The sequence below is a fragment of the Protomyctophum bolini genome (assembly GCF_963924005.1).
Source record: "Protomyctophum bolini genome assembly, chromosome: 1".
NCBI classification, from domain to species: Eukaryota; Metazoa; Chordata; class Actinopteri; order Myctophiformes; family Myctophidae; genus Protomyctophum; species Protomyctophum bolini.
This window is the reverse complement of record NC_137862.1, coordinates 12,076,812-12,103,742: the sequence shown is the minus strand read 5'-3', so window position 1 is coordinate 12,103,742 and position 26,931 is coordinate 12,076,812. Positions and strand designations below refer to the sequence as shown.

The 26,931-nt window shown below is 40.6% G+C and overlaps 2 protein-coding genes across 4 annotated transcripts in view; both read right to left on the bottom strand.

Moving 5' to 3' along the window:
* pde8a (phosphodiesterase 8A) overlaps positions 1 to 13,173 on the bottom strand; it is a 66,035-nt gene extending 52,862 nt beyond the window's left edge. For 2 of the 3 annotated variants that reach the window (XM_080767647.1, XM_080767648.1), the window contains exon 1: positions 11,852 to 13,173. In XM_080767647.1, coding sequence (XP_080623773.1) covers positions 11,852 to 12,004 — 153 coding nt within the window. In that variant the 5' untranslated portion in view covers positions 12,005 to 13,173. Of the gene's footprint in view, positions 1 to 513; positions 641 to 11,851 lie in introns of those variants that run through there. The other variant, XM_080767649.1, reaches the window with a different exon arrangement.
* A 5,081-nt stretch (positions 13,174 to 18,254) lies between these two features.
* gatm (glycine amidinotransferase (L-arginine:glycine amidinotransferase)) lies at positions 18,255 to 25,804 on the bottom strand. Its single transcript, XM_080767843.1, has 9 exons — positions 25,630 to 25,804; positions 24,352 to 24,576; positions 23,958 to 24,153; positions 23,395 to 23,585; positions 21,726 to 21,863; positions 20,456 to 20,620; positions 20,219 to 20,282; positions 19,841 to 19,957; positions 18,255 to 19,555 (listed from the first exon to the last, which is right to left on the bottom strand). The coding sequence occupies exons 1-9, from the start codon at positions 25,696 to 25,698 to the stop codon at positions 19,443 to 19,445; spliced, it is 1,278 nt and encodes a 425-aa protein (XP_080623969.1). The 5' UTR covers positions 25,699 to 25,804; the 3' UTR covers positions 18,255 to 19,442.
* Between the last annotated feature and the right edge of the window lie 1,127 nt (positions 25,805 to 26,931).

Here is a 26,931-nt window from a genome sequence, read left to right as displayed (position 1 = left end):
GCAGCTGACCTCCAAATCTCCATTACATCCTTGCATACACACAAAAAAACGTACATCTAGGAATTCCTCAAATCAGCAACTACGTTACAGTGCTGAAATAAAAACAATAGAAAAAAACCTTAACGTATACAATTGATACTGTGAAATAAAAACACAGAGAATCAAACTATACGTGAAATACAATTTGAAATTATGGAAAAGTTGAATTATGAGCATAAATGAACACTCCTTTACAAGGTACCTTCCTCATTCTATTCACTATTCTATTCCACTAAACTAAAACCCTCCACTTTGCCCGTCTCCATCTGGTCCCCCGTCACTGAGTCACCTGTCACTTTTACTTCAAACACCCTGCAGTTCATCGGTCATAAACCACGAAGTGGTCTCCCCTTGCCGTCCTGGTTCCTTATAGGTAAGGTCAGAGGCACGGCAAGGAAATCACGCAAAGGGAATTAGCTACGTCAAACAGGGCGCTACTGCACCTGGTCCAGTGACACCACAGAATGAGCTTACCGGAATACCTTCCATGGCGACCGGCCCCTCCTCCATCTCTGCCAAAGTATTCATCACGCCGAGGAAGGACGAGTAACTACACATGAAGGCTGTCCTGTCCTCAGTATAGTCCTTTGTTGCCTTTGTGTACATCAAGTACTAGACCCAGGCCCAAGTGTGGACAGTTGCAATAACATGCACCAGCCTTCTAGCCTAGATAGGGGATTAGTATTAGCAATTGTTAACCCAGCAAGCCCCATCTCCAGCGTGGCTCCACCTAGGTGGCGCCAACCTGTACTGACCTGAATAGCTTATAAAAGGAACACACATACAGTACATTATTTTATATATATATATATATATATATATATATATATATATATATATATATATATATATATATATATATATATATAAAATAATGTACTGTATGTGTGTATATACACACACACACACACACACACACACACACACACACACACACACACACACATATATATATATATATATATATAAATAAATACACACATGTATATGTGTGTGTGTGTGTGTGTGTGTGTGTGTGTGTGTGTGTGTGTGTGTGCATACATACATACACATGCACACACACACACACACACACACACACACACACACACACACACACACACACACACACACACACACACACACACAACACACACATATAACTGATATAAGACACACACACACACACACACGCACACACACACACACACACACACACACACACACACACACACACACACGTGATTATATTATAATTACATGCTGTATATATTTACACTATCCGGTGTGCTCCTGGCTGTGAGGTGAAGCATTAAATAATCACTGGACTTCCCCTCTTCTTCACCTGCTAAAAGTGGAGCTCTGATGTCACCATCGCATGACGGATCAGTGAGTGACACGAGCCCAAGCACTCCGATAGTTTGACACAAATGCAAATGGCACACACAGAGAAGCTGCACAGATATATATATATTTTTCTTTTCATCAAATATATAACACTACATGTTGTTGTAAATCAGATTCACTGTATTCTTGTTCTATAGTACACAGTAAGGCCTTCAGTCATACACCACAGCTATCTCACCTTAAAATAGCCATTAACTCAAATAAGGGCAGGGACGTCGCTGACGATTTGCTTTCCCTGCTCGCATATTATCTGTGCTGCCCCACTCCCAACGACAGCGCTGCGTTATATCATGCAGATTGGCTACTTTTGCCGTTTGTGAGGGCACACACATGGGCATTCGTTATTTCACGGCAGAGCCGCAGAGAAATTTGTTATTATGAGGGTCGGCTTGGCACTTTTTGTTGCCCCCCCCCCCCCCCCCCCCCCTTGGTGTGTTGTCCTACTCGCAGTGCGTATGCGTAGCGACGTCGCTGGGGCAGGGTCAACACACACACACACACACACACACACACACACACACACACACACACACACACACACACACACACCTGTTTTTCTTAATCAAACCATATTGCAGGAATGCATAAAAAGACATAAAAAGACTTGGGAATAAAATTCCACAAAATCTGACATTTTCATCAACAGATAAGAACTAGAGTTATTGGACTATAAGATCTACAAGCTCACATGTTGTTGTGAGTATGCAGATGGGCTACTTTCAGCACACAGCTAAGTATAACTCAGGCATTTTGACGTCCATTAAGGCCCGCCAAGATACATTTTAGTCGACTAATCAACTGCAACTTTAGTAGTCGACTAAAATATAACTAATTTTATTCTTTTGCTAGCCCTGCAACAGACCAGTGAGCCCATCTTCTGCCTAATACCATCATTAAGATGAATGTCAATTATAGGCCTGAATCGCAATTAATTTGCATAATCATCAGAATTGCTATATATTATATACACACAAGAATAAGAATAATAGCAGAAATAGCAGATGTACAAGACCATAGTTATTAAATATATCTTATTTTGTAGTCAAGTTATTTGTCATATCTGTCCTGTCTGTGCAATATTTGTTTATGAAGCCTAAAAGCCAAATATAAATGTTATTTTTATGTTCAACAGCCCTACAGGTCAACTCACTTCAGTGAAATGAACACATGTCAATGGGCGACGGGCGGCAGGTCAAATTTTAGTCCAAGATCTCAGGAGCACATTTATTGCCAAAATCCCCGAAATCCATTTATTTAAAATTAGAAGTGAAAAAGAGCCTTTTGTTTTAGAATTTACTTTTTAAATCAGACTATTCTGACTTTGGTAGCTCTTGCTCCCAAGTCTTGCTCCCAAATCTTGCAAGTAGTGCATACTGTATACACACATCAATTATCCCACGAAGCATGACACCGGCCAAAGTTCTCCAGTAACCAGAGGCTGTTGCAAAGGGTTAAAATGGTGCGTCACGCATAGTTACAGCAGGCCTCAATCACCACATTAGGCTCCCTCTCACAGGGGAGAATAAAATATGCCTATGGATACTTCAACAGTATGCTATTATGCAAGAGGAGGGTGAATTTCAAATGAACTCAGTTTTGATGATGTGGTCTGAACATGGTGTAAGCTTCAAACCCACTTTAACCACATGATCCCTACCATCCTTGTTCTGGGGCATGATAGGCGAACACTGGACCAAAATAAATGAACATTCAGTGAAAATAGATCACAATGCCTTTAACACACTTTGTGAGCTTGTAGATCGGTTATTTTCGTCCAAGAGATTTGGTGTGGAGGGAAAAAGGAGGGGACCATAGTATACTTAAATAGTGTACACTTCATTGACCAGGATCCCCCAGGAGTTCCTGGTTAATGAAGTGTATACTATTTAAGTTGTGAAATGTGGCCCTCTGGAGATTAGCATTGTGAAGAAGGTATAATTCATCAGTCAGATAAAATAATATATATAACAATACGCAGCATGCAACTCAACCACATTCTCATATCATGGTCAATTCTATTCCAGTAGTTCGCAAAGCTTTTGTGTTATGTGAAAATAGCCAATCTGAAAACCCACAATACACTGCATTGTTCGCCATGCAATGCAAATCTATTTTTGCCAATTTGTGAAAACATACTAAAGTAAACATTTAAAATAGGTATAAGATTTTCACAGAGCACACAATGTACTTAATAGTAAATTAAAAGTTCATAATTCATGAATCTAAAAAGTTTTGTGTTGATGTCACAAAATCCCATGGCACACCTGGACCGGTCGTGTGACATGCACGCCATTTGAGAACCACTGCTCTATTCTGGGGCTCGACAGATCTAGATGCCCAGAGCTTGAAGCCCCATTCAGAACGCATCCATTGGTAGCAAAACTGTCACATCCAGAAAAGACACTCAGACACGAGCCCAGCAAATGGAAATTATGCAACTGTGGACGAGCTTAAGGCCATCAGTAGACCTGGGCTTATTCACATTCCTGCAAGCTTCTGAAACTGAACAGAGAGAATGGCTATAAAGTAAACACTTGCGGTGTCTTGTTTTGTAAGAAGAATACCATTTCCACAATCTTGTGAGGCTGGCTATCACATGCTGACATTATGATACCAAGTTCTTCACCTTTAGGGGGAATAGAACAAGCTTTCAATGTAGCCATATTTGTTAAGACTACTGTACTTCAAAAACAATGAGTGGTTCTGTTCTAAAAGTGCATTAACCTTATCTGACACCTAATACGTGAACATAGTAGAAGGGCCCTCTGAGCATTCAAACATGATGCACAATTTTCCATTTCTAAATTGTATCTCCATTGGTCAATAGACCAGACTACAATTAAAAATACTTTACTTTCACTAACATAATGTTCCATTCAATAGTGAATTCATTTCATTGCTCTCAAGGAAGGCAGCAAAAATAAATGAACAAATAAAATGTCCACCAACTGAAAATCAAGTGAAAGCAAAAGATTTTACACAGAGATGTAACAATGTTTCCCTTGTTATATTCATTGATGGATGATTTATTGTTTGACGTCCGAAATGTGTCTTCCAACATTATAGAATACTATAGAATAGTAGAATGAAATAACAGGTTTTCATCATTACAAATGTTGGAATCAATACTTGGTACTCAAGTATGTGTAATTACCAACTATATAATCATGGCACAGACTATTTGAATATGTAGTAGTTATTGTGGTAAACGGAATGCTCGCCCAAAAACCCACTAGCTCCAAAATAATTCCACGGGTCACTCGTATTTATGTATTTGTTTTACTGAGGTTAAGGTACAGTAATACGTTTAGGGGTAGTTTTACTGGGGTTAAGTTTAGGAATAAGATTAGGTTTAGAGCAGGCATAGTTTTACTGAAGTTATGTTTAGGAATACCTGTGCCAACCGTTACTATTACCCTTGAGCATTCACATACTATTCCAACACAGTGACTGTATAGTGTATACTGTATGTCAAATACCAAATCTTGGCTACTGTATTTACAAAAGTCTGTGAAAAATAAAAGATTAAGTATCTCTAACAACGGCAATTAACAGTCTTTGCTTTTCAACGAAGACCCAGAAATATGAATTCATGCTGGAGTTACCAATGTAATAATTAGTTATGATATTAAACCATATGTACGCTGTTGACTGGAGTTGCCCAAGAGCCTATACTAGGCGTCATATTGCGTTATTTTTGCTGAATGCCCCCCCCCCCCCCCCCCCCACACACACACACACACACACGCACACACCACACACACACGCACACACACACACACACACACACACACACACACACAGAATATGGACACTAGGGTTCATGTGGCTCAAACTAATTAAGAAATTAAGAACAAAGCATTTGTGCACTCATAAAAGCCAAATTTAAGAGTCAAAGCACACATTTTTATAACAGTAATCATTATGATTGATCAGCAAATAAGAGTTTAAATTATTCAATGCTGTAATGTTTAAAAGTGAACATTTACCTAAAGAAAATATGTTTTTCATTACTTGGCTAATGCAGAGGTTCTAATTATGTGACTCAATAGATATGTCCCACAACCCAAGTCTGCGTCCCGACTGCCCTAGGGTACACATTGTGCTTCCTCTCCTCCCAGCCTTTATCTCATTTGCCAGCACAGATGAAGAGCTAATTGTGAAATGGCAAAAAAGTACCCTGTCAGTACTACTAGAGATAACCCTGACAGGAAGAGACGCACATGGTCACATGTCTGCTGACACTTTGTTGAAATTAAACACAGAATGTACTGCAACGTTGGAACAGATATTTGTCCAGTGTCCATATGGGTTCTAGTCATTTATCTGTGTACATGTATGTATAACCAAAACTATCAAATCAAAATCAGGGCCATGTTGACCTCAGGGTTAAGTTGCTTGGAAAAAGTAAAAGTTGTTCAACACGATGCAGTATGAATTAGGTGATCATTAGTAATGTGACAATACACTTTCTTTTGCCTTCGATAAGCAATATATAATAGCCACTAATATTATTTGTACATGGTACAAAAATACAACATACAAATAGACACCAAGCACAGTTCATGAATACAGTAGATCCTGCCCCCAGCTGTTACCACAAAGACAATACAGGGCCATTGAGGTCAATTGAAAGTTATCCTTTCAATGGTTGTACTGAATGAGATTGTTATACAATTAATTGTACAGGAGATAGTGGAGACTGTACCAATGAGAGAGAGGGGGGGAAGCATTCACGTTGTACAGTGAATTGGTAATAGCTTAGGGAAAAAGCCCCTTGTTATGAAACAAAAACAACACAAGGGGTACCAGAGGAGTGGAGGGAACAGAGGAAAAGTGTGATGAGAGCAAACGCTAAAGAGAGATAGAGAGAGAGGAGAGAGAAAGAGCGCCAATATCAGTCCCCCTCCTCTCAGCCAACAGAAAAAAGCACAGTAGATTAATTCATCACCACACGAAGCCTTTGCCTTCCTCTGGAATAAATTACCCAATGGCTCTCAACTTAGACTAAACACACACAATCTCTACTCTAGTGACCAGAGAAGGCTCAAAGGAGCACACACCAAAAGGAGAGGTATAGAAAACTGACAACAGGACAGAATTTGACCAGGTCCCAATCAGATTATATCTTCTCCCATCATTAAAACAAAAAGGATAATTTGTAAGTATACAAATGTTATGTTTGTCATTTGTTCAAAGACCTCTATCAACGTTCATGCTGGCAACCACATGTAGCTAAGTGTTTCCCAGACAGAGCATTAGTTCACACCAAGACATCTTGTCAACCTTCTCACCTTTGGCGTGGAGAAGTTTAATGGGAAAAGTCTGAGGCTGATGTGAGAGATGATTTTACCCCACATCTCAACACACAAAGAGACAAAACTCCTCCAACAGAATTCTACGTTCTAAGGAATTCTAAGGATTTCTGCTTGAAAAATTGGTTATTTTTGGTGAACGACACCACCGTACAACAGAGTATACATTGGGCTGTACACAGCTGTCATAAGACCTTGTCCTTGAGCCTAATCATAGCTAGAGCGGCCCAGATGGTAACATACCCTTGACAAAGGCTAACATCACACTCCCAAACTCTCCCACCGACACTCCAAGGCACATGCTGGTTTCACAAGCACACAAAAACATCTGTATAGATGTAAAAACTATAAGACACATTAACTATTTCACATTTAAAAAGCAATACAGGCATTTCTTGGTAGAGTAAACTTAGTAGTGGTTTGCTCAACTTTTAGTGTCGCCCGTGTGTGTATCCCCCATGTGTGTTGACAAAACCTCCTGACACAAGCTTAGGAACACAGGCTGGATGTTTGTATTCACAGCGACACAAATAAACACATAGTACTAGATAGAGATCCGGGTTTTGTTTACTTTGCAGTGACAGTTTTTCCAGGTGGTACCACTCTATGATTGTCCTCACTGCACAAAAGTCTGAATATGATATGTATCAAAGCATTAAATGCAGGGCTGAGGTCACAATTCATTATCATATTTTTTACCAAATACCTCAATATTGATATTGTGGCAATATTGTGGGGATGACCATTGGCGCTTTCACAATGAGACATTTGTTTTTATAAATAATTATCGCCAGGAGGAGAGGGATGAGTTGAGGGGGCCGCTATTCTCAAGTATTTAGCGGCTGAGCTGGGAAGGGACAGTATTTTACGTTGTAGATCAAAATTTGTCTCATCTGGCCTGGGCACTCTATTACCTGAATTTAATTTTACAGTATTGCACGACTACTGAAAACATTAAATTCAACTACAATTTTAGTAATTTTAATAATTTTATGAAGGGACAATATTACATATAGTGCAAACTAAGAATCCTCAAATTAATGGAAAATTAGTTGCTACTTTTATTTTATTTTATTGTCTTCACATTTTTATATTTGCTGTAATGTTTAGCAGTGTACTGTATGTTGCACAAATGTAATGAACCCTAAGCCTGATGACAGATTGAACTGAAACACCTGTCAGTCAACTGCACAACCATTTAATCACCGTCTTTGAAGTATTTCACAAAGCAGGATTATCAAGTTAGTTAATTTACACACACACCGGCATTCCGAAGCCCGCTATTCTGACGCACCGCCAATACGACGCACTCATTACTCGAACCCTTTCCCTAACCGCACACGTAAGCCACATAGTCGAAATAGTCGCCAATCCCTCAATCTGTTCCCGTCTTGAGGTTACAATGGTTGCTATATAGAAAATAGCAATGGCAGTGTAAGTTAGTGGATAATTGTAAGGTCAGAAAATCACTGAAATGTAACTTTAAATCCTGGAAAGTTCAGTGCTTACACCATAACACAATTTCCCAAACAATTGTCTATCCTCAAATCACAATTTCGATATATTATTATTGTATTGATATATTGCCCAGCCCTAAATCAATGCCTAATAATGCTTTTTGAAAATAAATTGGTGGCGTACTGCTAAAGTAGGAGTCTACGGGGTTCGAATCCACCGCAGTGTTGAGCGACTATACGAACACAATTGGCCCGTGTTTGGACGTGGGAAGCCGGGCGGGGAGGGAGGGATTTGTCACTGCACGTCATCCCACGGGCTGGGACGGCAGGGATTGTTGGGAGGAGGAGGAGTTGGCCGAAGGCTCTACTACGTCCTCCCGGTGGGGGCTCATCACCAGCACGTGAGTCAGTCGGATATAACAGCAGTGATAATACACAGAACTGTGTGTGAGGACTGGGGATGACGACAAAAGGAGTAAAAAAAAAAGAAAATATAGGCTATAAGGCCAATGAAGGAAGCCTAAGCAAGTGGAACTGACGCAATTCTAGAACAACAATCAATACTAATCTCATATAAGCAGTAACTGTATATTACTGTGAAAACGCACACCAGAAAGAGGTAGGACCACAGTGAAGGATGTTGGCAAATGCAAGATTCAATGGGGGTGATCAGTAAGTGGCGAAATCTAATTCTGCTAATGTGGAGAGTGACGTGTAATAGGCATGGCTGAGCATGGCTGTCCATTTGGAATGACAAAGAAAATGTTGATGCTGACACCTTACACAACAGGGTTTAACCATCTCCAGTTGAAGGAGATTTACATGCCATTAGTCTAACTCAATCAGGGCACTCATTCAATCAGAATCACAGTGGGCGTGTTTAGGTGGGGGCATTTGTCACATCGCCCTCTCACTGGATCCTGTGGTGACATTTGGCCACAAACTTTTGATAGACAGAGGTCCTCAAATAGCCTGCGGTGTGTCAAATAAACACACACAAAAGTAAAGGCCACTTCTCAAACCCACTGCATTAATGGAATTGCATTGTTTCATACCATCTTTACTGGACACATGCACCTCTGTGTGCGCGCGTGCACACACACACCTTTTAGAAGGCGTTTTTAGAATTGGCCTTAGGTCAAAATGAGTTAAATCTCCGGAGATAGTCTGAAAATACATGGAGTTGAAGACCAACTCTTCAAAAATGAGGTGGTTTGTGGGACAGCAATATTAAATATAAATTATATTAACATAAACTCCTCCATCTTGTCAAAAACCACTCCATGCAGTCATGATGTATCCCTGCCTTCACATTTTGTTTCAGTGGGGGGGGAAATACAGTTGTAACTCTTTCAGTGTACAAAATGGCCGAATGGTTACATTTGTATACTCTTAAGAGTTAAATTGACACTGATGATTTTACTTTTTGTATCTTCTCTATAGTGGTTCAACTGTGCAGTCAGCACATGATGAAGCAATCTACTGCTTACAGCTAATAAAAGACAATGACATGGACAGTGGATCCTTTCCAAAGCAATCAAATGCCAAAATTGATCTTCTTCTGGTGTGCTGCTGTATGAGCACCGATTCTCCTGGTCAACTGCCATTTAAATAAAATATCACTTGTGTACGATGCTGATTTCAGAGAACATGTGTTAGCTTGACTTGGTAGTTCCATGCAAGACGTAGAATAGATGGGTAGACGGGCCTTAATTGATCCCGTGGAGGAAATTCCATTATCATGGTAGTAAAACAGTTCACAGGGATTAGGAATAAAGTACCTCAAACCAGGGGTTTATACAGAACTTTAGAATCTATGCTAGCTCGGCCAGCTAGCATACATAGATATACATTTCAAAGCGCATTAACAGTATATTAACAGTATTATTGACTAATATAAATGTAGTCAAGGTGCACCAGTAGGTTATAAAATAATTCTCAAATTCTATGATAAAATCCAGCTTTACCAATAAATGTCTGTGTATAAGTATAAAGGGTTTGAGCTTTGACTACATAAGATAGTAAGAAACTATGCGGCAGTGAGCAGCAGGATTAGGGCTCAGGGGTATTGTGTGAAACGTGAGGTTCCCAATTCGATCCTGGGCTCCCCCAGAGTTAGTGTCAAAGTGTCCTTGAGTAAGTCACTGAACCATAGAGTAACAAAAGGATAGAGACCGAACCGAACCGGTCCTGGGATGACGCACGTTACACACGTGACGTCATGAACTTCCGTCCACCTCCATGAACGTGCTGCAGTTCCACTTTCCGCCAGTAGGTAGTGGCAGCTTCAACGTTGGATAGCCTTACTGGGGGCTTGCACTGAACCCCTCATTGACCTTATGCACACCGGTGCCATCTTGCCAGCTCACCAACAGCTGTACGGAAAGCTTGAATTATCCTCTTTCAATCTGTAGTATGCAAGTATTTGTTTCATAAAAATCTACCGTAGACATGTTATGAGCTACTTCCTGTCAAGGAATTCTGTGCAGGTTATTTTAAGGTTATAAGTGTCAGTCTGTCAGAGTTTGGGAGTGCTTGTTGGATATCACTCAACAGACCTGCATACCACCTGTTTTGAATTTGCACATAATGCAGGACTAAACTACAAGTACTTACTAAAAAAGTGCTTCCAAACTCCAATACTTTCTTGACAGGAATTAGCTCATAAGTCTACAGTTGGGATTTTTATGAAACAAACAAACTGCAGATAGAAAGGAGGATAATTCAAGCTTTTCGTACAGCTGCAATGTTGGTGATAGGACCTTTCTGTTTGCAAGATGGCCGCTGTCTGCATACGGTAAATTGCTCCCGGTGTATGAATGTATGTGTGAATGGGCAAATGTAATTACAATGAAAAGCGCTTTGGATAACAACACTATATAAATGCACCATTTACCATTATGCATAATAAGCATGTCACAGAGTCCTTTTCAACTATTCATGTTTGATGATGCACCATTTCTCTAGTCACTAGACTACAATGCCTAATTTTTTAATCAAAGCCGAAATGATAGGCCTGGAGGACCTACGTCCTACTGCATGAAAGCCAGGGCATCCTATCAAAAACAAGTTGGCCTAAATTGGGAGAGTGGTGGATTGAACTTGAGAGTTTGACTGGTGTGGGCTCAACTAGATCTATGGAAAAAGTAAATGTGCAGCCTTGTTGCCATTTTAATTTAAGAAATGAGTTAGTCCCCATATAGTTTAACTGATAATATGCATTAGTAGCCTACTCAGTAGAAATAAATGAAGACTTCATGCTGTGCTTCTTCATTTAAGTTACATTAGTGAATAATGTCTAACATCCATTCACACTGCCTAAAAAACCCTGTGGAGGTTATGTGTAGGCTACTGATGTTGAACCTGCGACCTACCACTGGGTTAGCCTGGAATATTATGGCCAGACCACTGGGTGTATAAGGAGCCTATATCATAGCCTATAGCATTGTGAGACCATGGCCTGCAACAGCAAACAAAGCAGTAGCCTAATGTTTTGAGTAAAGTATGGAATTTTCATAATTTGATTTGAGTGAAAAATCACAGGCCTCTTCTTGCAACTGTCTGAATGCAATGGTATTCACACACACACACACACACACACACACACACACACACACACACACACACTGAATATGGAGAATGTAGCTCCCTCACCTTGCAACTCGCGGGTTTAATCGGTAGTCCCGAGGCAGGATTTCCTTGATGCTGAGTGGTATTTGTCTGCTGGGGTGAGTGGGAATCCTCCGACTCTTTTCCACTGTGGTAGACCACCCTATCAGAGATATGAATACTTGAAGCACAGCCCATGCTTCAACCCACTTCAGCCTTTTTCTTTTGCGCAAGTGCTTTACTTAGGCTGCCCGACTGTCATTCGTGCCCTCCCCTTATATGTTGAGGTCCCCTGAATTAATTATTTTCTACAGTAGTTTTCTACAGTAGTTTGTCTTATTTCCTTAACACAGAGCATGAATAATCTCTTTCCCCCTCCCTATCCCACCACCCGACCAGGAAGCCTATTTCCTCTCTCCGTTTTTCACATGAAGTTAATTGAAGAGGGGTTTTATTTTATTTTATCAAAAGCACTGAGTTATCCTCCAAAACACGAGTCCCGTTATTCTTCACTTGGGCTGTTTAATTTCCATGAGCGACGTATCCCTCACTCTGGCTCCTGTGCTCGCCCTTCGTACCACATCATCATTTTCTCATTTCAACTTTACTGTTATCAAGTAGGCCTAGACGCCAGATCCTCCTTGGCTCAGTCATACAACAGTTTTATCCATTTTGTCCAATAATTCTATAGTGATGCCGTGCGTCCTCCCCGCCCAAACCATCCAGTTTTATTGGGGAGTCCGTTTAACAATCTGGGTTGCCCACTTCAATTCAAGGCATCGGCCACAAACCGGTTCTCACGACAGTTTGTGCCAGTTCTGAACCGTTCATCATCAACAGGCTAACATATTCACACTGCAGAGTATTCTTGTCAGTCGGTCCGATGTCAAGACTCCGCTATGAAACATTGTGCCATGTAGTCCGGCTAAACGCTCCATTTATCAGCCCGAATTTACCAATTAAGAATCGCAGAAATCTTGGGATAGCTTCCATTCAGACATCCGCTGCCCGTGTTGAAGATGATCCACCGGGGGAGATACGAAACCCCGGTGTGCAATTGGCTACAATGTATCAGGCCCACGATTTGCTCTCATTGTGGAAAAGAAAAGATGTAGAGGCTGTCAGATTGTAACGTGTGGAGGTACCACCTCTGGAGAATGTAATCGCTTGAGAGAAAAAAAGGGAAAAAAGATTCCAAGACCGCTCCGCGTCTCCAAGTTTCGGATAGACAATGCAAAACGGAAGGCAAATGCTGACTGTATATACGCGCAACGGCAGAAATTCGCTACATAATGATGAATTCTGTTTGTCTTTTCTCTTGTCTTTGTAGCGTTTGCCCTTCCAGTTCTTCAGCACTGCTTGACAGCAGCACATCCAATAAAAGCACCCGCAAGGATTGACCTACAGCCTTTACTGACGTTAATGCAAATGAGCTCCGTTCAGCTAATCAGCGCCGTCCCTGGCGCAGCTGGGTGGTCCCGGCTTTCCGTGGGAACTTTGAAAGGATTCAAGGCGGATGGAAAGCTGCTCGGGTCTTGGACTTTGTGCGAATGCCTCTCAGGGGTCATCTCCATGCTGGCTTGTGGTGGACATTTTTGCAACGGAGTATACAAAATGAGTGGATTCATAATTTACCAGAAACACATAAAGAGCTATAGCCCTGGCCTGATCAGATCAGACCATTACAGCCTTTACAGGTCTGTAGCCTAACTCTGAGTGTACAAATAGAACCAAATGGACCCTTACAGGTCCATTTGGTTACATTTGTAGTTTTGTACACTCAGAGTTATGGGGGTCCTTGCAAATAAAACATGTGAGAACCACTAGTAGCCGCCCTAGTTACAGTAATAAGTGTCATAAATATTCTGAAAACCTATATCATTCAGTAATTAGGTCTTATTATGATCAAAATATTGAGAACATTAATTGGCATGATGACCAACTTTACCACAGACACATTTGTCTGTGTATAGAGTAGACACATTGATGACCCCTCCCTCCACTTGCTCGCAGAGTGCAGACCAAGGAAATAAACTGGCGAGGGTCTGTCAAAAAACAAGCAGTCTGAGTAGGCCTACCCATAACCTATAACCTCTATTATTTGATGGCGATTTAAATTAGACTATATAAATTGTTCTTCTAAACTGAGAAAACAGTTGGCAAGTATAGGCTACTGCATGTCATCACTTAGAATTAGGCTATTTCAAAAGGTTAAATTCCAGGATTTAGCCGTAGGTTATATTGCATAACAATAACGACCATTACCTGGAAAATAAGTTATCTTCATTTGTGGCTTTCACATTCTGTGCGTTTCTGGCAGGAACTGATATAAATTAATATTTTTAATGAATTGTGTGTGTGTGTGTGTGTGTGTGTGTGTGTGTGTGTGTGTGTGTGTGTGTGTGTGTGTGTGTGTGTGTGTGTGTGTGTGTGTGTGTGTGTGTGTGTGTGTGTATGTATGTATGTATGTACAGTATGTATGTATTTTGAGGTGTAATCAGTCTGGTGTCAGTTTGTCAGAGGATTCAGAGCATTTGGTGCAGCGAGTGAGGAGCAACGACAATGTTTCAGACATTTATTAATTCGTTCAGACAGACAGACATTCAGAATTTATTTAATTATTAATGATATGTTAGATAGATTACCATATTAGATTTTATGTTAGATAGCCTATACATATTTGGATGTTCTCTCCCAGGTTCATGATCTACAACCTAAATGAAGAACATAAAATGTCCACTAGAGGGTCTGGTTCCCATGTTGTTTGTTTGTTTGTTTGTATATTTATTTAAGCATCAGAGTAGTCAAATATGGATAATAATAATAATAATAGGCCAAAAAAAAAGGAGAAATAACTAAATAGAGTCCTCAAAAGCCATTCTTAGAAGTGAATCTTTAGAAGAGTTTGAAGGTGGCCAGTGAGACAGGGAGGGGAGGAGAGTCTTTACAGAGTTTGGAACAAACACAGCCAGACAGACAGACAGACAGAGTCTAACAGCTAGACGTCCCAAGTTTCCCAACGCTACTGCGCCAAGTGCTTCCAGCCGGGGCACATGATTATTTTAATCTGACGCTCTGACCTCATACTTTCTGTTCACCTGCTTTATTTGCCAAGTCACTGTACAGGAATTTGCTTTGATAACATGACTAGTGCAAAGACGTACGTACATAAGCAACATTCTTATGTACTCGCACAGTCAGATTAGGACTCACATTTAGTAGCCTATAACAGGACGGTGCAATTACACTACAACTGGTCAGTAACATCAATGCCAATAGTGCATAAGTATACTGTGTACTGTAGGCCTACTGTGTTGCTTGAGGTAGAGTCACAGAAGGGATTCATGGTTTAAAATATTAAGTATACTAGAGCGGTGCCCGTGGGGAAGGCCTACTTGGTCCGATAGTCTCGACACCGGTCACTGCACAGTGCACCCCCTGCGGTGCCCATGGGGCACCGGCCTACCCCAAATTGGAAATGCATGCATTTGAGAGGAATGTCATGCCGTACTTTTTATTTGTGTTTTTTCTATTAATTTGGTCATTAGGGTCCACAGAATAAGAGGCCTAGCTTTGCCGGAAACATCACGAAAAAAAGTTATGGCCATTTTTGTATACCACACCTATAAGGCAACATTTTCATCATGCTTTAAGTAGCATGTGACATGTCAAAACTAGGGATTTTTCATGATTCTGAATCCATTCCAAGCATTAGTTTTGCATGAAAAACACTCCTTTGGCACACAGTTAACAGTTCTTTTGTATTGAGATGTGCTTGAAATGTACTGTAATTCTGCAAACTGTTCATAAATACTTCAATCAACATGAATCAATCACAAATGTGACGAGGTTAGCACATTTGGGCAACGTGGCTTATGGCCGAATTTAAGCTGGCCAAGGAGGGTTTTTCGTGTAAAACTAATGCTTAGAATGGATTCAGAATCATGAAAACCCCCTAGTTTGACATGTCACATGTTAGTGCTACTTAAAGCATAATGAAATTTGGAAAATGTTGCCTTTAGGTTGTCTATGGTGTGGTATACAAAAATGGCCATAACTCATTTTCCCGGCAGTGATTCCGGCAGGTTAAACTCTATTCCTTGAGCTTTTGGGCCTATGGCCTATGTTATTTGCAACATCCCACCCTAGCAAAGTGAGCTGGGGTTAAATGATTTGTAGATGTAAGGCCATACAATAGCCCGACCAGTTTCTTTTGGGATGTCTGGAGCCTTGTTTTTTAGTAGTCCTTTGGGGTTGTGTTCTATTGCCTAACCTTCTTTTAAACAACAGTTCACAAATCCAGCTGCTGTGTTTGAACATTGTTGTATTTCTCCCAAGGTATGGAAGTTTTTTGTTGTAGGTCATGTTCTCAAACTCACTTTGGGTGTGTCACGTGTGTATTCTGAGGGAACTTGGGAAGTATGTGTCTCTGATGTCTTGGTAATGGGCACTGCCGCACTGAGCAAGTGGTTAGAAAGTGTAGTAGCCTAGTTTCCGTCATAAAATATACTTCAGTGTTATTGGTTTTCTCTGCCAGTGGATGGCAGCAGAGCTCACTGTAACTTGTAGCAGCAGTCTGTGCCACTTCTTTTCAGTTTAGGACAATTAACTGTAAATTAATCTTTGTAAGGACTTGATGACCTACTAGTTATTAATTTATAACATAAAGGATTATTTTTACATTTCCATTTTTGTCATTTTCAATGTGAATCCCCCCCCCCCCCCCACTATCACATTCACCAACAAGGCAGAGGAAATCATGCAAGGCACCAACCTGCTCATCAGGACGGAGCAGTTGGGGGTTCAGTGTCTTCATCAGTTGCACTTAATGACACTCAGTGGCCTTGTGGTTTGAGTGTCCGCCCTGAGGCTGGGAGGTCGGAGTTTGATCCTCGACTAAAGGCTCTGTGTGAGGTACCGAGCAGTCAAAGCTTAAGGATGTCCCAGGTTTTCAAACTAAAAGTTTGTTTTAATGTAAAAAGTAACAAATTATTAACAAAGGTTTAGCAACTGAAGTGGTATACTGGTAGTGGTAGGGCCCTTGAGGTCAACATAACAGAACTAAAATGAAAATAACTTAAATGAAAATAATGTGGACACAAACAGGACTCAACTCAACCAACAGACCTGTTCAAATGACACATGAGGGAGACTTATATAGTAGTGGACCAAACCAATAAATACACAAAGGGGTGGACAGCAATTAGAGCCAACTGGAATCCCTAAACAATTCCCCCCTTCTCAATCAAGTAAATTGGTATGGTCCTCTGCATCAGAGCTGACTCCACCCCCTGCCCCATATGTTGCCATTTCAGGAACTAAATAAAGAACAGAACATTAGTACAACAGTGCATATTGTCACCAAGCCATTTTCAAATACTGATTGTGTTTTATGCATTATAATATAATATAATCATTGCAAATGTCAATACTAGAGGTTAGATTAGAATGCAAATGTGAGTGTGGGTTAGAGTCTTATCTCACTGTGGGGCTGACACTCTGACAAATGTGACCTGCTTGGCACTCAGCATCATGGTTTGGATTGGGATAAGTCCCTGCGCCATAGCAGAATGTCCAGGGGTGTACTTATAGTTGTACATCATGTCCAGGTGGTGTACTTGTACATCAAGCTGCCTCACGCTACAGAAACAGGATAGGCCCCTGCCCTTTGGGCCACATGGTTAGGACAACTCACCCCTATTCCGTTTCCTCACGGAATGTTCCCCAGTGAGGGGTGGCAGAGGCTGGACAGCAGACGGCTGGACTTTGAATTTCTCTAACTATAAACTTTTATGACAGCAGACACTGTCTGCTGTCATAAAAGTTGCCAGACAGCCTAAATACAAATATAATTTATGAAAAGCTACTACAGTGAAGTCAGTTCACAGAAGTTGTTGTAGGCTATGTTGGGATTATCTGACGAGGTACCATTTGAGTGTGCAAAACCTTACATATACAAAATTATACTAAATTGTTTATAGGGTCAATATACGTAAAGTATAAGTCAGTATAAGTAAAATAATATAGGAGTATCTTTTTATATATTTTCCAAAAAGAATACAAACAGCCAATAGCATATTACAAAGTTATCCCCCTCACTGGGGAAAATTCCGGGAGGAAAAACGGGCAAGCTAGCACCGGGGTGAGTTGTCCAGTTTTCGGCCTCATGGCTCGGCAAGGCTTACTTACTTACTTAATGACACTAACTCAGATTGCCACTATAGAAGCCTACTGCAAGAACCCCCCCCCCCCCTCCATACAGTACAAATACAAAATACATTCATATATTTCATATCATGAAACTGTTATTGTGTTATGTACTGTACCAGAAGATGAGATGGGTTTTTTTTCAGTATGCTGTGGTGCAGATAATGTTGCTTCATATAGCACTAGCAGAATAAATAAAATTAATTATGCTGACTTCTGCACAATAATGACAGTGAGACACTTTAATTTCAACATTTTATATTGTTGCATGATACAAACCATCAACCATCCTTAAACTTTGAATATAATGATGTATATCATGACAGCATTCAAGGCTTATATCCAACATTACATTACATTGCTGTATGTGCACCAAGGAATTCATGCAACATATCTGAACAAAAAAAACGTCATCGTCACATTTTACAGCATGAAACAACAGCAGCTAAGCATTTCAGTGAAAAGTATTTGTAGCATAAGCGACTGGCCCAGATTTGCAATAATAGAAAATAGCAGAGGCAAGGTATACAATATCTGATATGGACCTTGTAGTTTTTAAGAAAAATATAAAAACACTAATTTTTGGGGAAAAATATAAATATAAATGTACCATTCTTTACAAAATAACATACCTGAAATATGAATTTATTCTTTAATGACCTACATAACGTTTATACATTCTTTTAGTAGAAAAAAGAAAACGTAGGAAAGAATTCTATACTAGAGAATAGAATTGTTGTGTGTTGAGCTTTTGAGCCCAGCCCACACCAATCATTTGCGATGCAACAAAACCATTGCTATACACTGCAGAGAGAAATCGCAGCGGCCTGAATTGCCCCATTCAGTGCAGTTTTGGGATTCTGTTGCAACTTGGTTGTGTGGTTTGCAAGTTGCAACTCACCGCATAGCAACTCATTGGTGAGGATTGGACTTTACAACGAGGTAGATCCTTACCCCCTGTGCCCAAGTCTGATGACGGTGGCATACCAAATTGTACCCTGTCCTCATAATCAATGACTTCTAGATGTACAAGCCATTGGTGTTTATTTTTCCAATAGCCAGGCCAGAAATGCAGTTATTATTGAGATTTTTTACGGTCTTAATTCTTATTTCTTAATTTGTTGCTGTGAAGAAAATTCTGAACTAAGCTGTTTGCAAAGGCAACAACATGCACAACACTCTCCAATTAACACAAATCATACATTCATTCAAAACTTGAAGACTATATTTCCCTGTGATCTTAAAATGAGGAAACAGCGGCAGCTAAACACGAGATTGTAATGTATGTAATGAATCGTAATAATATATATATCTTTTTTTTTGCATTAATTGCAGTTATTGGAGTGAAATTCAGCTGAATTTGGAGTCATGGTATAGGATTGGAAAGCACATAATTACAAGCTCAATAAAAACTGCCTGTCTGGCGAGGCTAGTGGAAGTAGGACTGCAGGGTACCACGGCGGCGGACATCAGTTGTCCAGCAGTGGAAACCACCACCGAGGGAGTTGGCATGGCGAATGTTCACTGGTATGGACTTGATACCTGGGGAAAAGATATTTCACTTATAAATTATCCTTATACCTACCTATACTGTAATTTAAACTCTACCATACAATGGTGTGTGGCACCCAAAAATGCTGATCTACAAGCTCACAATGTGTTGCACCACGACATACACATTATGGACTCGATCTGCTATTTTCAGTGTGAGACTCTGTTGCAAGACTAAGCATAAACCAGGCTGCACTTTACACATGACATGAAAAACATACCGTTCGTGTCCTGAATAGACTAACAAAGGATTAAAAAAGGATTATGTCAACTCACCAAGGTTCGCAAACATTTTCTGTATGGTGGTTTCATTGGCATCAACCATTACACGCTTCTCATCCAACATTAATACATTCATGGACAGCCACTTGGAGGACATCCACAGTGGATGGTCTAAACAGGAGATAAGATGGAGGCACTTTCACAAACTCCTATCCTGAGAAATGACATAAACTATCAAAGAAACAGCTGTTAAGTTGCTAAATGGCTAGCCAGCAAAGGATCTCCATAAGATGTTGTATTCGTGACAATGTTATATTATTCTTTTACATTTTCTAGTGGTTTAAACAGAAAAAAGGATGTTGACATGGGTTGACATAATGTCTTAATGCTTAATTTATGTAAAGCACTTAGGTCAGTAGTTTCAAAACTCACCATCAGGAATCAAGGGCATTGGGGGTTTCACGACTGTCCAGCCAGCTTTCTTAAACATGTCAATCTGAGAAACACAAGACACAATGGAGATGACAAAATGAAAACCTATTATTGCATTATCTCACAAGAGGTTAGCTCTGGACACTAAGAGAAATATCCATCTCTAACATACTCTCTCTCATGGTGTTTCTCAGTGTGTGTCTCTCTCTCTCTCTCTCTCAGCCCCTCTGATCTTACCTGACGACAAGGGCGATCAGGGTTGGACAACACCAGTCCCGGCCCAATAATGTTAAAAGTGGCATCGATGTGCATAGGGTTGGGATCCTTGAAGGAGATTATGTGGACGTTGTAATCTGGGGCAAGATGACGACGCATCCACTCAATTCCCATGTAGTTTGTAACCTGCAGAGGAAGCAATGGAATATGTGTCAAAGCATACAGGTGGATGCAATGCTCCTGTGACTGACCGGATAGCATATATTCACAACTTCGCAAAATCAATTCCGTCTGGAGACCTGTGTATAATACCCTTTCTACTATCCTTTCAAAATAATATTTGCAATATGAGGGGCCATGGAGCACACAAAGAGAACAGTGGGACATTGTACACCAGGGGTGGCCACACTTTTTTGACTTGAGAGCTACTTTCAAAATGACCAGCTCAACAAGATCTACCCACCGAAAACATTATAATACCATTGCTGAAAATGGCTTTGGAATAGCGTCGCTGGCATTACATATATAGACAAATACAATTGGAAAGGGAAATAAAGGGGGAGAAATGTAATAAGTAGAGATTTTGCATTTAATTTGTAATTCTACCGACATTTGTGCACAGCAACACTCTTGAAAACAAAGTATTGCATTTTGGGTTTGAGCTGACAGGCACTTTTTAATGTAAATCAATCAAGTCAACTTAATTCTTGGCAGATGATGCCAAAATGGTTTTTAAATTTTAAATTAAATATTCTTTGGGGGCATGTCATGTGATTTACCTGCACAGCGTTTGTTATCTACTGGTAGATATGGATCTACCTTTTGGGCACCCCTGTTGTACACTAAGAGAAATATCAGGCCTGTGACCTATAATCTACCTCTTCTTCATTCATTAGCTAATTGTACTTTATCTAATCTTTTTTCCCTCCCTCAGATTGTGGTTATATAACTGTTGCCACTGTCATTTGCGCCCCAGCCCATATAGTATCTGTCTGATAACATTGAGGAATTTGCCCTGTAGTTATTGGCAGTGGTGATTTTATAAGGTGGGTTGAGGAGGGAACTGCTCAGATTTTAGTCCTTTTTTCCTTATGATTTTAAAATATATCACACTAATTAAACAAATTATTGAATACAAATTGTTTGGAGACACGTAGGTCAACTTCATACGGATTTGGCATACAAGTGATTTTATTGTAAATAGGTGAGTTTTGTGTGTACGTGTGTTAATCTTTTATATTGAGATAGTATGACATCATGGAAAATGTTCTCCCTATCAAGACTTTTATACCTGACTCCTTTGGACGAACAGATCCCTTCCAGCTCTGATGAAATCGGCAGCATCAAAGCAGGGCTCATGCTCTGTGGTGACAAACTTCCCCTGGGCAGCCAGCTTGTGTCTGTCCTCCACTGAGCGAATGGGGTAGTCCTGCAGGAGACATTGTGAAGACGTCAAGACGATTATCTCCAGGGCGGTTACGTTACTGTAGTGTAGACTCTTCTCTCTTGCCAAATACAGTACAGCGGAACCTATAATGTTAAGGCGACATCCAACACAGCACGTTTGATTTCTCAAACTACTCCTGCTGTGGAAAATATTGAATCTTTTTGTAACCCATTTTTTACCCAGTGCCAATTGCCTAGGTTGTAATCCTGGGCACTACTCTCCCTCTGCCAACCTTATCCCACTTTTTGAAACAAGCTCCTCGCCACTCGCCCTACACACTTCTACTTGGTTTGAGCATAGATATATAAATAATAGAGACAGCACTGGATGGGAGGAGAATCCCGGTGCCTTCTCTATTATTTATATATCTATGCTCAAACCGAGTGGAAGTGTGTAGGGCGAGTGGCGAGGAGCTAGTTTAAAAAAGGGCTGAGGAGAGCCCCAAATTGACCTCATGCTTCCTTCAATACATGAGGAGTGAGCCAAGGAAGCTTTGAGAAGGAAAGGACATATCTCCAATGAAAGTGTCATGGCGCAGCCCAGTCACGTGACCATTTCCTTTCCTTCACTAAGCTTCCTTGGAGTGAGCAGGCCGCTTCTTATCACCTGACAGGGAGTTTACCCGGTAGGACACGTAATTCACGTAATTCCAATTGCCGACCAAGGAGAGGCAGTACAGAGACCAGGATTACTGCATGTTTTTGTGAGGGTACCCAGTATAGGGCACTGGTTCCCAATCTGTTTCATGTCAAGGACCCCCAAGTTGACACTAATTAGCCTGTGGACCCCCATTTTTTAAAAGATATTCCAGGGACCCCCATAAGAGAAGATTTTTATGGCTCTAGCAGTGATTCTCAACCCGTTTCATTTCAAGGACCCCCATGACATGCATATTAGACCCCCATTTAATGGCATTTCTATCTCTGGGAGTGGGACCCCTATTTATATTGTAAAATCAATGTTAATTTAACTCTGAGAGTCTACAAATGGAACCAAATGGACCCTGACGGGTGCATTTGTACACTTTCAGAGTTACAGACCCATAAGGGTCCATTTGGTTACAAACTATATCATTTAGCTGGGGACCCCCTGGAACTCTTTCAAGGACCCCTGGGGGTCCCCGGACCCCACTTTGGGAACCACTGCTCTAGGGAACAAGGGGACACAGAAAAGCCCTTTCGCCCAACCCCACCCTAGAGTATGGGCACTGATGACGCGGATGAGAGAACAAAACACGCCCTCAGCGTTAGAATAGAACCCTTCTAGCTGTGAGGTGACAGCGCTACCGACTGCGTCACCGTTCATTTACACAGAGGAGGCAATGAAGGTAGCCTACCACAAACCAGGAATGAATTGTCGCTGTCAGGTGGAAACCTTGTAGGTCCAAAACTTTTTAGGACACATAAACGGGTTGCGTTTGTGCACTATTTTTGCTACATTTGCACAATGTTTTCTGTGTTTTCAAGCCGGTTTCTACACGATAGTGACAAAATATTTTACTAAAAGGCCTCACCTGATCATATAGCTCATCAGCCATAGTAGGTTTGGGAGCAGTGGTCCATTTAGCACCTCTTCTGAAGTATTCTTTGATCAGAGGCCTGTATGCACGGTACTCAAAGAAACGAGCCCTCCAAGCCATGGGAGCTTCGATAATCTCATTGCCCACAACCATGAGGATGTCTCTGGGCATGGCAGCATACATGCCTGGGTATGGTCAAAGATACACATCATGTCAAGTCTAACTAAAACACCATATAACAGAAAAAACATATGGGTTGATTTATACATTCTCAGTTAAATAATGCTCAGAATTTGTCAATCTTGGATCGATTGATTGCTTAGTAAGTGGTAGTGTAGTGGTAAAGAGATAATGGAATGAAACACAAGTCTACACAAACAATTTGCTCATAATAGTTTATCCATTTGGCTTCATATAGTATAGACAATAGACACTGAAAACATAAAAACAAAGGTTTGAAATGCCAGTCAGTATAACGATTGACAACAACACCTAAGTGCTTTACAAGTTCTTGCATTCATCAGCTGATGATCTAATGATTCTAATCCTATCTGTACCTGGTGACGTGAAGTCTGGAGTTTTGTATTCAAATGACCAGTCAATGGGCTCTGGCCTTTGAACCGTAACCCCCTCCAGACGTAGAATATTGCACATTTCCTCAATCTCAGCAACAGCCTTCTTTAAGTGGTCCGCAGGAAAACATTGGCCCCCATACTTCTGATAGAAGGGCCACCACTTTTCATATGTGTTAGCCTGTCAATAATTCAACAGCAAAACAAGAAACTCACAAATAGGGCAATGGCAATCATGTACATTTATTCCCTAAGCTTTTGTGAGAAGTCGCTGCACATGGTACCATAAGAAGTCAAACTAAGGATTTTACTTTGTAGAGAGTGATCTGACTCGCATAATCAATGCATGTTTCAAACAAGTTGTGTTGTCATTTCTTACTTTGACCTCCACGGTGAAAGGAGGCACGCGGGCATTTTCCGCACGGCCAACGATCACCTCCTCTAGTGGGTCCCATTCGTTGTAAGCACAGACAGGACACTCCTGCTGTGCAGGCTCAGTAACGTGTTCCTCCTCGCTGATGGCGGGACAGGCCTGTGCAGCTGCTGCAGCACTGGAGGTGCTCTGGAATGCACGCTGCACCCAGCCAGTCACAGCCCGTCCAAACTAGGAGGAAAGAGAAATGCTGCATGTGACTTTGATTTTTGTTGTCAACAGACCCCCTCTTCTTCATGTTCCCTCTTCTACACTGAGATGTATACATTCCTACTGAAAACCTTGTTTAAAAAAAGAATTGCATGGCCCTTAACCTTTCTTCAAATCCTGGGTCAGCACATTGGATCTGTATAGAATGGGACTTGGACTTGACAGAAGCACCCAAACTAAACAATGAACAGTTTACATTTTCAGTATAGATTTTCTGTTTTTCTTATTCTTGACATTGTTAGCACAACTTAGCAGACATTATTAACATGTTAGATTTCAAACCTATCCATATGTCTATTCCATAACGTTTTGGGCATTTACGTTTTGTTAACACATTTTCCCGCCAATAAACCCCATGAAAGATATTTCCATTCCTCTATCATTCATTTAAACTAATCTGTGCTACTTTTACTTATTCCCCCCCCCCCCCCCCCCCTTTTTGTAGACTATGTTTATGTTTTGATTGGCTTGGCTGCGGAATTCGTGAAATAAAGCTAGCCTATGGAGCCAATCAAATGATCATATAAGTAGGTACAGTAAAAGTAACACGATTGTGATTACTGATTAGAAATATACATGTCAACGGGTTTATTGTTTTTGAGCCAACTTCTGATGAGCTGCTACTGAGATAGGCTGGCTGGCACTGGTACAAGATCATCTCTGTGGTCAGTGACTTTAGGAGCGCAGCTGCGCCAAGCAGCTGTTCAGTTCAGTCAGTCATCCACAGGAAGAAAAAGACCAAGTGAAACTATTTCAGAAATACTGTGGGCTAAATCGATCATAGTCTAGCCGTTCAATGTCTACATCAAAGTTACTGTTTCTATTCAAGATGCTTAACCTAGCATACAATTCGTTTTTCCTTCTTTTTTGTTTTTATTTTTCAAAAATGAAAAGAATGGTAGTTCTTGGCCTACATCAGCTAACCATCTCAATTTTATTCTATTTCTGCACCTCAGAGAGTTTTCTTTCCATCAGAATTTGTCTTTGCATTTGGAAATTTGGAAAAAGCATTACCATGGCTCCGATCAGGTGAGCCGCCTCAGCCCCTCTGCTACCTCCTCTGAGACATCTGACACGCAGCATTGTCCAATAATAATTTGGGAAAAATTATGCAATGAAGTCAAGCGGCAGCTTCGTGGCAGAACAGAATCCTATCCACCTATCTCTTTGAGAATGAATGAAGACGCCTGGGTTCACTCAACTTTATAACCTAGGAGCAGATGCCAGAACCTTTCCTTTAATACCATTGGTCACCTTAAGTTGTTACTTGTTGAGCAACGTGACCTTCCATGAAACACTATCCCTTACGCAGCAAATTCTTATCTTAGCTGCTGCCTTAAATATTCTATACCTATATTTTTTCCCCTTCAAATGTCTTTATGGACAGCTGAACTAACATACTTTAACTAAGTATGATTAGTGATAAGGATTAGTGATAAGCAATTAATTATTCAACTCAAGCTATTTTGCATACTTTACATTTCGTAAAAACTCAATAGCCTATGCCACTGCTTAACTACAGTGTAAGCTATAATGATATACATTGCTCACATTGCACACTGGACTGTGTGCTCACAGTTTCACAAGAGAAAAACCCCATTGACCCTGCCGTGATATCGCCTGTCCAATGACCAGAGTTCAAAGAATAGACTGAAACTAGCGTTAAGAGGACAACTCAGGCAAGACATGTTCTGAAAATGATGATGCTCATCAGCCTGCTGATAACTGATAAGAGACGCCATATAGGGCAGGCTTGCCAGGCTATATATTTATATGAAATACATCTCCTTTGTTAGTTGTTTTGCATCACAGCATTTAATTCCCATGGACAAAGTTGTCACAGCCCGTTCATTGGGTTCTCTTAAGAAATCTGAAACATCCAGTTGAGACTATATGCAATGATATCACATTATTTTAGTTTGATTCCAACTTTTCATGTTTCTCTGTGTAATTTCTCTCACAAGGCAATTGTGGTGGTGACCATAGCAGGCATGCACCACTTTCAACTTAAGGATCTCTTACATTATAGTATAGCATAGTTTCATTTAAAATTGTAGTCAGTGTAATGATATTTGGTCCACCATATACATATATTCCTTATGACATGATTGAATGCATATCAATTAATAATTAATATCCATTCCTCATATACATTCAGCAATATACTCTATGATTCACAAATCATATGAGTTCTTTTCTGACCTGCAGGGTCGTATATATATGATTCAGATAGGGTACAGTTGACAATATAAACTCAAGAGAATTTGTTTCCAATCAAAGAGGTTTATTAACTGTTCTTATAGAGAAAGACAATCG

Coding starts and splice junctions, on each gene's coding strand:
- gatm (XM_080767843.1), bottom strand. CDS start 25,698: ATGCTGCGTGTCAGATGTCTCAGAGGAGGTAGCAGAGGGGCTGAGGCG. Junction 24,577..25,629: donor CTCACCTGATCGGAGCCATG/GTAATGCTTTTT, acceptor CTTTCCTCCTAG/TTTGGACGGGCTGTGACTGG. Junction 20,283..20,455: donor CTGATCGCCCTTGTCGTCAG/GTAAGATCAGAG, acceptor TGTGTTTCTCAG/ATTGACATGTTTAAGAAAGC.